This window comes from Glycine max, chromosome 10 (assembly GCF_000004515.6).
Source record: "Glycine max cultivar Williams 82 chromosome 10, Glycine_max_v4.0, whole genome shotgun sequence".
Classification (NCBI taxonomy): Eukaryota; Viridiplantae; Streptophyta; class Magnoliopsida; order Fabales; family Fabaceae; genus Glycine; species Glycine max.
Window position 1 is genome coordinate 3,450,365 of NC_038246.2, and position 12,346 is coordinate 3,462,710.

The 12,346-nt window shown below is 29.5% G+C and overlaps 1 protein-coding gene across 1 annotated transcript; it reads left to right on the forward strand.

Moving 5' to 3' along the window:
• Positions 1-5,212: 5,212 nt before the first annotated feature.
• On the forward strand, positions 5,213-6,348 carry LOC100798647 (uncharacterized). Its single transcript, XM_003537037.5, has one exon. It carries the CDS (start codon positions 5,535-5,537, stop codon positions 6,006-6,008), a length of 474 nt encoding a protein of 157 aa, XP_003537085.1. The 5' UTR covers positions 5,213-5,534; the 3' UTR covers positions 6,009-6,348.
• The last annotated feature ends 5,998 nt before the right edge of the window (positions 6,349-12,346 follow it).

Genomic DNA, 12,346 nt, shown 5'->3' on the forward strand with positions numbered 1-12,346 from the left:
TTCAGGAATAAAAGTTAACAGTTTCATTCGTTGGGAAATATTTTAAGAATAGAATGGAAAAAAAATACATGTTTGAGGGAAATCACGCCACTCAAATCGTGCACCATTTTTTAATAAAAGAATTGTACTAACTGGAATTACTCTAATCTAGAATATGTTATTTAAAACCAAAGTTTTTCTATATATGAAAAAAAATATGCTAAGCATTTTTTAATCAACTCGAAATTACTTAACGAATTCGCACAAAGTTGCAAACTTTATACTGAAGTTACAAAAAAAAAAAAATGTTCTCTCATTCCAATAGTATCAACATTAAAAATAAAGTACTCTGCGATTGATTTAGAATTAGAGCTGAAAAGTGGAAATTGTTATTTTGTATGAGACTACATTGTTTTTCACTAGGCCTTTCCATCGAGTTTCTGTTTCTTTTTTCTGCTAAGGCCCAAGGGAGCCTCTCAGTGTGTTGATACTTGATAAAGACACCTAACTGATTTACAATTGCATTATTTTTCACGGTAACAAAGAAATAAACCATTTGTGGATCGGAAACCTGGTTTCCCCAAGATGATGAATGAGACTGCGATGTGACAAGTCATAAGTACGGGGGGGTTGAATTTTTCTTTTCCCTTTTGATATTTATTTTACTTTGAGTCATTATTTGGATTTGCCTCTAATTTAGGCAAATATTGGTTGTTGGGTTTCCACTTTTACACCTTGAGATTCACTGATGCCTATGTTTGATGGTGAAGGAAGATATGAATGAGATGAAAATAAAAGAAAGATAATTTTAAAAAAATAGAGTAAAAATACATTATTTGTAAAATAGTAGATTATTTGGTTTAAGATAAATGTGAGAAATAGAATGAGAATAACATTATAAATTTATTTGGTATGTAATTCAGTAGAAATAGAATGAGAATAATATTATAAAGTTATTTGGTATGTAATTCAGTTTTTATAGTTATGTTAAATTACTTATTTCATCTTCAATGTGTTTATTTTAATTTAGTTATTTTATTATTAAAAAGTTTAATTTAATTCTATAGTTTTTAAAATTGATTGAAATATTGTCATTTTTGTCAAATGTAAGAACACTGATAACTTTTTGTATGTATGGTACCATAAAAAATTATATATAATTGATATGTAAGACATATTTATTAGAAATTTAAACGGTGCTAACAAAAAGGACAACATTGCATTAATCTTAAAAAGTAAGAGGTCAAATTAAAAAATTTAAAATAAAGGAACTCAATCGAACCAATTAAAAAGGTAAAATAACTAGATTAATAATTTAGTCTTGTATCTATTTATAATTATTTTATATTTCTAACTTGTTTTGTTGCATAAAAGTACTTTAAACCTAAAGCATAATTACTAGAGGTGACATTTGGTTGTAAACCCCAAAGTCAACTTATTTGACCTATAATAATGGTTATAACTTTTTTTTACCCGCCTAGAGGGGTGTCAAGGCTCTCAACCTACACATCCCACTTAATAAGAAGATTAAGTTAGGGTTTAAGGGGACTAACCTACAAGTTATAACTATTTTAGAAAAATAGTTTTAATTCAATCTCAACTAGAATAATTACAATCAAACTTGGCCAAAATAATTCAAACTTAGCCTCAGCTAGAGTAATTTCAATTTAACCTCTATTGAAGTATCTTTACCTTAGTTTTAAGTAGCTTGACCTCGACCAAAGTATTTTCACCTTGGTCTCAACAACAACATTCTCATCTTGGTCTTAGTCAAAGCGTTTTAACCTTAGTCTCAACTAGGAAAATTTTAGTCCAATCTCTACCAAGACAACTTTGATATGGTCTCGTTTAGGGCATCTTTTGCTCGATCTTGACTAGAGAATCTTTGATTTGGCTTCAACTAAGGCATCTTCAACTCAAACTCATCTGCGACATCTTTGGCTCAGCCTCGTCCAGAGTATATTTGGCTTAGCCTCTTCTAGGACATCTTCAGCTCGATCTTTTCAATAGCATATTCGGCTTAGCCTCGATCAACATCTTTAGCTAGCTCAATCAAGACCAAGGCATCATTGGCTCGACCTCAATTAAAGCATCTTTAGTTCGTCCTCAATCATAGCGTCTTTGGCTTGGTCTCATCCATGGTATTTTTGCCTCGACTGAGTCCAAAGCATCTTCAGTTTGGCCTCACCAAAGGGCATATTTGACTCAACCTTGTCCAGGGCCTCTTCGATTTGTCCTTGTATATTTAACTCAGTCAGGGTATGTTTGCTCAGCTTTGACCAAAGCATCTCCGGCTCCATCATAAACTCAACCTCAGCCTAAGTATCTTCAGGTCAACATTAGATAGAGCATCTTTAACACAACCTAGTTCTTAGCATCTTCAACTTGTCCTCGAGCCAAAATTTTAAATGTATGGCCTATGGGGTTGACCTTAACTCGTGAGGCCTTGAGGGAATTTTTGGACATATGTGAATTTTTTTATATGGGTCTTTTAGTCTTATAAACTTTTTAGCCTTTATCCAAATGGGGTGAGCCAACCTATTTTATTGCTTGTACTAATTATAGTAAATTTTGATGAAGGAGTCTTAACTCCACTCCAAATTTAGGCAGGTGAGTAGCTTAACAGAAACCTACTTATGACTAATATATAGATTAGTTATTCCCAATACTAATTAGTTTTATAGTTTGTGAAGCACCTTAATTATATCTTCTTTTTTCTCTTAAATCCTTTATTTGAATTAGCAACAACGTAATGTCCATATCAATCTTAAATAAATTATTAGGGTTTTAGTTTTATGATTTACTACATTTTATTGTAGTTCCATCTTTAAATAACTTAATTTTCATAGTGAGTGTTGGTCGTCAACAAAAACTCTTTTTATATGTGACCAAAAACTTTTCAAGACTTGAATCTACAAGTGACACTCTTCAAGAAGAGTTTCAAGCGGAAATACATACAAGGATGTCAATTATTCCTAACAAGGAATTAAATTGGTAATGAGTAAGGCACATATTAACAAAGCAGAAAGGCATTCTACGCTTGTTTTGCCTTTATGGAGGTTTTGAATTTAATAACAAGAGACCTATGATCTAAGGAGAAAGGTGCCAAGTGGAAAACAAAAGCCTTGTAAAATTTCATTCTCCACATTTGAATAATCAAAACACTGTCTAGTCTCTCAAACAAATTTCCTAAGGCCAAGTAAAAGGAAAGTCATTAAAACCAACACCTACCAGCCCATAACACTCAATAATATATTGAAATTTGATTTCATCCCTAACCATATTATTGGTGGAATCCATTATTTTTCAAAATAAAAAAGAAAAAGAGTTAAATCACTCTAACTATAAATTACTATTGGTTGATATAGATTTTCTTTATTTGAATAAAATTTGGTAACTCCTTCCACAAAATAATTTAAACACTCAACATGGATAGTAATATATACATATGAAGAGATATTAACTTTTTTGAGTTGAATTTGGATACGATGTGGTAAAAGATTTGTACACTTTTTCGAAGAAAAAAATAATTAAAAATTACTTTGACACAAATTAATGTTTTTTAATTATATAATCAATTTTAGTTAAATGATAATACGAAACTGGTACACTATCAATATATTTTAATTAAATTTATTTTTTTAATATCAATGTCATAATTATTTAATATATATAAATAAAAATAACCTGTTATTCTATGTTTTTATTTGTTCCCTAACACTTTCGACACCATTTTACCGTTGAGTATAGGCATGCATGACAACGGTTTGAGTAGAGCACGAGTTTAACTCCCCCATCTTTATCTTCACAAAAAATGGGCCAACTTCAAATATAAATGATTTGAAATTAAAATTTAAATATTTGATTTTATCAGATTCAAAAAATCATGATAATCCACCACGTCATTTTTTTATAAATTTAATTTATTTATATGTTTTTAAATAAAATGTAAATTAAGTTACTACTAATATTTTAATTCAAATAATATATAAAAATAATAAAAACAAAGATATTACAAACTAAATAAATAAAAAGTATATTTTTTGTTAAATGTAAAATTTTAAGTTTCTTTATTTTAAGTTGCTATTTGCTTTGCTATGATCATTACACAAAAACGCTCTGCTACCAAGACTCTTGCTTTGCATTATTTTGCTGCTTTAGCGGCGCTATTTAAAACCCAACTAAAACTATTTGCAAGATTAAAAAATTTGCAATATTACAAAATTGGATTTTAAACTATAATGTTTCAATTTCATTTAAAAATCTATACTTTTATTAAGATTTGGTTTCATTAGTGAAATAATAATTAAAAGATACGAGTAGTTAGCATAAAAGGCTAGATCTAAACTTTGATGTCATTATTATATCAAGAATAAAAAGTAATCTCGATTCATTCATAGCATAGCCTTATTTACATTTTGATCTAATTATACTATGTCTAATTACTAAAAAAAATCCTTAAAAAGATTACTATAAAAAAGTTGACTTCCAAAATCACTATCATAAACTCTAACTTTTAAGCAATTTACTGATATGAAAATTCTAATACTGGTAAAATAAGTTGACTACCAAATTCATTTAACGTAAATGAAATTCTCATACTGGTAATGCTTCAAATCTAAGTTCTATTTTTTTAATCGTACCATCAACATGTTAATTTTATGTTTTGATAAAAACATTTAGTTTATTTCAGAATATATATATATATATATATATATATATATATATATATATATATTGAATTTCAATAAACGTAGATCGAATATATACTGTTCTAAAAGTATATGGTTTTTTCTTGGTGGACCAATTGTATATGCTCACGCGTCTTGTACTGAACAGCATTTTAGTTAGACGTGTTTAAAAAGTTACTTAAAAGTTAAAATCCAAAACATAAGATTCGCTTGTTTTAAAGTTAGATAAAACTGATCTAAGACTATTTTTAAACTATTAAAGATAACTAAAATAATCCTTAATAAAAAAACATAACTAAAATATAATTTAAATTAATTTTATAAAAGTTTCACTTTAAAACGAATGCAATCTGAATCCAAATCCTGACAACTTGTGCAGCATGGCATGCCTAAAAGGGAAAAAGAAATTGAAGTTCATTTAGGATTAGGGTACACAATAAAACGAGAGGGTAATTGAGTCATTCAAGGCCGCGTGGCATTTACGTAATACTCGGAACTTCACGAGGGCAATTAAGCAGAAGCTCAGCTATAAATAACGAAGCCCCTGACCCGCTGCGCATTCTCTTCTTCTCACATTTTTGCGTTTTGATTCTCTCTCTCTCTCTCTCTCTTCTCTCTCTCTCTCTCTCTTAAAAAAATTGCCAGATTCCGGCCACAAATTTTCTCGTTTCTCTCTGTCTCCTATCATATCGTCTTCACTCTAGCGTGCCCCATCCGTTCCGTGTCAATTTACCAATTTACCCCTATATTTTTCCAATTTACTTTTTTCACCCGAAGATATAAGATAATTACCGTTTCGTGTAATTTTATCTTTTAAAAGAAAAGAGGAAGTATAGTAGTGACGTGGCATGCGGATAGAGAGCCATGAATACCAAAACGATGCGTCTCCCCCCTCGTCGCGTGTTGACACCTACTGGCACTTCCAATAAGCGCAAAGAGAGAGATGAAACATTCGACAGGCCCAAGCCCATACCCGCCCCACCCCTCAATAAATTACCCAAGCCCGATAGGCCCATCTCTTTGCCCCTCACCGAGGCGAAGCCGTCGTCCAATCAACTGCTGGCGGGCTACTTGGCCCACGAGTTTCTCACGAAAGGGACTCTACTGGGCCAGCCGTGGGCCCCACCCAAAGGAAAGTCGTTGTCCACATCGACGGAGGACGGCGGCGAGGAGGGAGAACCGACCGCGACCACCACCACGGCAGCGGCGGCGAAACCGTGCCGGAAAACAACGGCGGAGGAGCGGGAAAGGTACGCGGAAGTGGCGGGTTTGTTGAAGGGTGGTGGGACCCACTTCCCTGGCGTTGTGAACCCCACCCAACTCGCCCGTTTTTTGTGATGAATGATATGATCTAACACAAAAACAAAACCCCACTGGGAGACACGTGGAACGATCCTATTCGCACTCCCTCGTTCTGTCTCGGGGAGAGTAATTTCTCTCCTCCGACACTCTCTCTTTTTTTTTTTTTTGGGTTAAATTCGAAAGAGGGAAAATTTTCTGATGCATGCAACTTGTATGTATGTCATCCCTCTTGATGTATGCATTCTCATGCGAAATACATGCTTTTTTCCTTTCAACAATTTTTAATCCTTTCATTTTGATTTTGCTTTGCTTTAATAGTACTCTCTATTTTTTGCTGAACAAATCTAGATGTTTCTCTAATTATATATTTATATCTTACTGGCTTTTGTTTATTTCTGCTTGTACGTGTGTGTTTACCTTTAATTTCTCTCTCGTTCGATTAGATTAGTGGAATTAATTACTCTGATTAACGAATGCTAATAGAAAAATCGATTCAAGTAACGCGCGTGCCACATTTTTAACTCCCAAATATAATAAAGAATATTTCTATGGAGTTTCAGTTATGTGTCGTTTAAATGTGCAACAACAACCTGCAGAAAATATAGTTGAGTTTATTTTCTATGTCACTTGAAATTTCTCAGTTGATACTAATTGTTATGTTAACTTTTGATGATTTCTTGAAGAGGGTGTGTGTGTGATTTATATTCTCGAATACACGGAATCTGATGCGAGAATCCAAGGGGCATTATGTGACACGCGTGTTATTATTATTATTATTATTATTTTGCCCTTTTATACTGAGACTGTGTGTGGTTTCTTCCAATTGTTTCACGCACTATATAAAGACTTTTTGATTATGGGTCGTAAAATTTACTAGGAGTAGTTGGTTAGACTTAAAAGAGTCTAATGTAATTTCGGGATATCCAATAATTCATCGTTAAAGTGCTGGTGCTGGGTTCACTGCATTGGGAATTTCAAGGCTTCAAGTCTTTTTCGTTATCTGTTACTAGTAGCATGCTTTGGGAATTTTCTTATCTGGTGCTGTTAGAACTTAGAAGTGCTTGTGCCTCCTCTCTCACAGTGATTATGGTAAAAAGGATAAAATAAATAGCTAGTGTTGTCACAGTTGTACATTACCCATTTGATTTTAACGCGATTGGATTTGTTCTGTGTGTGTGTGTGTGGCTAGAGACGAGTGTGTATGGTTTGGATAAAAACTAAACTAAATCTAATTTAAAACCAAATAAATGGATTGAATTGTAAATTAAATTACTTTTTTTTCCAAAGGTAATTTTTTAGATTATAGACAAATTTTATGTAGTGATCGAAACAATGTAGTGGACTTGAGACTATTTTAGCATGCCGGACCAAAAATTGTTTTTAATTCAAAGTCTTTGTGATGCTTTTTTTTAACTTGTAAAATTTATTTTTGGACTAAAATTTAAAGTCTTTAAAGTATTCTTTAAAAAGGCATCAGTATATATTATTTAATTTTCTTATTAACCACTTGGAATATTTCACAATCCTATAATTCGAAGGGTTTATTGGGATAAAAGGGTTTTCTCGTATCAATTAAATTTTTCCTTGACAAAAAGTCATTTTTGATATAAATTAATTATTATAAAAATAAATAAATTTATCATTTATTATATATCATATTTTATAATTGGAAGAATGGAAGATAGTGTAAAAAAAATAATTATTAATGCATATATTATTTATTTTTTTCATTAACCACGTTGGATATATCACAACACGACAATTCTACTGGTTTAATGGAAAAAAAGTTTTTCTCATGTTAATTTAAAACAAATCATAATCTTGATATGATAAAATTTATATCAAATTTGTTGATTATTATCTTTATGGTAGTCATTAAATAATTAAAACTATTTTAATAAAAAGTATATTATTTAATGTGATTAATGCTTTTGTTGAATTTTTTTAATGAATATTTATTATTTTTATGTGTTTGATAATATTGTATCATATCATCACTTGATGTTGTTATGATGATGTAATTATGCTACATTAGTACAAGGTGTCATGTTATGATTAAGAACAAAAATTAAAATAAATATAATTTACGAAAAAAATGACATATTTGTAAAGATGAACATATATTTAACTCTTAAATTACATGTTAAAATATAAAATAAAAACTTAATTTTATATATCCATGTCTCTATTTTTATATCTTTTCTACTTTTAAGCTCTTGTTCTTTCTCCTTTTCTCTCATATCTTCCTTCAAGCTCCGCTTGCTTGCACTGCCTTTCTAACACCCTTTCTTACCCACCACCTTAATTAATTGTGGTGGTAGTTTTTGGTGGCATCAACCAAAATATTGGTGACAAGGCAATAGCAATAGTGGTTGTGGCAACAACAATAATGGTGATGGTGATGATGATAATAATTTTAATGACAATAGTGGCAACCACGAAGATAATGTAATATTGGTGAGGGTGATCGTGATGATGGTGATAAATCATTTTTTATGATAAGAATTTACAAAAATTTGATGGTGCTACATGTGTTAATTATTAAATGCATGAATTTAATATTTAATTTGAGACTTATTTATTTTTTGTTCTTGTAAATTTGCCATTTTTTTGTTTAATCCATATAAATTATATTTGTTTTAATTTTAGTTCTTTTAAATTAATAATGATGCAACACTGCGCTGATATGATATGATAATGTCATGATGCCATACATGATGACACCTAGAGTGACAACCTAACATAATGATATCATCATTTTATTTGTCCTATGATCACTTTTGTAATGAAAAATGATGATACAAATGACTAAAAAAACAAATATAATTTATAAGGATAAAAATTATTTTTTCCAATAAGGATGAAAAATTAAAAAATACTACATTATAAGGACAAAAATATATTTAAACCTAATATGAAATGCTACAAATATAATTTCTTTTTTTTACTCAATAGTTATGAAATTCCTTTTTTAATCAAAAGTTATTAATTTCACAAATAACTTGTGCATGCATATAAGTGATTCCCACACAATACCCTATTAAGAAAGGATGATGAACTTTAAGTGATTTTCTATTGGTTTAACTTTGATCACTTTAGCTGTTTTTTTTATTAGTTTAACTTATTCTTGATTTTTTAGAACAAATGGAGCATAAGTCCAATAAATGGAGCTATCACATTACCATAAATGGGTCAATTCGAAGGAGGAGATTAATTAAATGTCAAACGGAAAAAATCTCAAATACTTATTGATTCACAAAAAATTGGAGCATAAGTCTAATCGGGTAATTTAGTCCAATTTTTAAAACTATCTTGTACTCATAAAGGCTTGAACTCTGAAATCAATCTTTTTTACATCAATATTTAAGTAATTATATTCAAGTGTATTACTTGAACTCAACAAGTCTATGTAGTCAGTGGAGTAGACTACTTGGATTCATAGTATCCAATAGATTTAAATAAACAAAGAGAAAAACTTTATATTCTAACAAAAAAATAAAGATAAATCCCTAAAATCAGAAACTATCTATTATTAGATGAAAGATATGATAGATATTAATTTAGAAGGAAAATTGAGATCCTAGAATCCAATCTCATCTCTATAAAATGAGATTATTAGTGATAAATCATTTTCATTCCAACCTACATAATGATATTTACATATCTTTACTCTTCTAACTTGAGTGTTGAAGTATTTTAGTAAGTACATCCCACCACATCTATCACCATTTGTGAAAGAGTTCTGGAAAAAAAAATGTCGCCGTAAAACAATCTTGCCAAATTCAATAAATAAGAATATCAACCAATGTGATTTTCTGATTAAAAAATCAATATTTAAGTAATTATTATATTCTAAGTAAATTACAAATAGTTCAACTCATTTCCTCACATGCATACATATATCATCTCATTATCATTTTTTTCTTCTTTTTCATTTCTGTTTTTTTTCCTTCTTGTCAATGTGCATGAATCATCTTCAATGAGGCGTTTTGGCTGCCCTACCTCGGTCAATGGTGTGGCATGGCCCAATAATTATAGTGCCCTGTGTGCCCCACCCGTTAACTCTCTCTTACTTTATTTTACATATTCGGCATACGACTTAGTAATAGGTAGATATCCAAGATTATATTCAGATAAAACAACTTACACATTCTAAATAATGTTTTTGAATGTGCAAAATACCCGTATGTAAGTTATGTAACCCAAACATGTTAGAGTAACACATTTTCTCCAAGTTATGATCTTGATTTAAAAGTTAGAACATGCCAAGTAAAAAGGATTAGATGAAGAGTTATTTGTTTTTTGAAACCTAGCTATTTTTTATATAATTAAAGTATTATTATATTATTTTTGTTTTCTATCTTGTAATGATTAATATTATTATAATCTGATAACTATAAATTATAACCTTGTCATTTTGTGGAAGTATAATTTTTTCATTAAAAAAGTTCACTTAAAAATATAATTTTACATCTTCAAAGCACAAACAGTTTAACCAATTATAACTATTCAATTATGCCTTAAATGCCAAAGAATTTCTTAGAAAAGAGTTTTCTACCAAGAGAGAAAAAGAAAATTCCATAAAAAAAAAACCAAGAGAGAAAAATGGTATGAAAAGAAGTCAAAGCCACACCCATATGACTATAATTTAATTTTATTTTAAAATTAGGCACTGGTTGCCTAAGAGCTTACGAACTTCAATATTTTATTTTGACTAGCACGCATCATGTGACAAAATTCAAAATTTGCAATCTGTCAGAAGTCAAAACTCCGATCTCTCTCCATTTTATTTTTTTAGGATGATTAATAACTGTAAATGTGGAGTACGGTAAAAGTAGCGACTAATTAATTGAGTCAAAAGCTATATATTAGCCATTTGGTCATGACGATCGTGTTTCAATATGCTTATCAACCAAGGTGAATGTACTTATGTATATGATTGTATGCATATATGAAAGCATATAATATATCAGAATGTGTTGATTACATATAACATCCTACGAAGATTGGTGTTTTTCAAATGCAAAAGATTGATTCTATTTGAATCATGGCATCTAAGATGTCATCAATTGAAACCTCTTGTTGGAGGAACCGAGCCTACTATCGTGTATTATGAACTTTGCTCCATATTTACATCTAGCATCTTTTGGGTGTAGTATATCATTGTTACGTAGCAACACAAACTTTCCTAAAAAATTAGAGTCAGGACCTTATGATTCTAAACTGCCTACATATGGATTCAATAACTAGTGTAGATTGGTGTTTATATTCTTCTTACCTTAATGTATATCATATTCTTAAAGATAGTTGAATCATCTGGTATATAGTCTCTTATATGTTGAGACTTGAGAGTTTACATAATCATATTTCACTCACAGACTTACATTTACAAGTTGGTGGACGAGCAAGTTTAATAAAACGAGTTTCTGATATTGATATACGTATAAAATGAGTTTCATATTTATATACTCGTGTATGACTCGTGTGCCACGTACAGGTACTAAGTTTATAAATTATAATTTTTTATTTTATAAAAATATTTATTAGAAAATATGTATAAAAATGCATACAAAAATATATAAACAACTGAGGATATATGTATATATATAAATCTTGTATTATTTTAATTAATATAATTGAAACAATCATATAATTAATATGAATTTATCGAATTAAAAATTGTACTGATATATATTTCAATGACTTATTGCTTCAATTTTTATTTATTTATACGTGTAAAAGTAGTGAACCATGTCAATAAATTGAATTAGAAATTTTGTATTGATTAATTAAAAATTAATGGTGCGATGACTGTAAATTGATCATAATTTTATTTAGAAGTGCTAAATTTAATTACAAAACTATTATTTCAATATTTATTTTATAATAATATGTCATAATATTATTTTAGAGATCGTAAAACCATTACTATATAATAAAAAATATGTTTATATTATCACTTAAATCACATAACTTGTTAAATTTTGGATTAACATAAATTACACTTTTAAAGACTTTTTTTGTTAGACACTAAATTCACAGCGCATAACACTTTTGGGTACAAAAGTAGTCATTTGACTATTTTTTTAAGAAACACAAATTAAAAAGAAAAAAGTTTTTTAATTATACGTCAATTATCCTACAAATTTTAGGTGATATTTTTGAATTTTTCATAGCAAATATAAAAATTTCCACAACAATATTACTTATAAAATTATAATAATTTTGGAAATTAAACTGACAATGTCAACTTTAGGGATAAATATGATGATTGATGGGGCTAATTGTGTCATTTTGAAAATGACTTGAATAAGAAAAGTGAAAAAAAAAATCGTTGTTGTAGGCGTGTGTACTATTCTATTCTACTAATAATA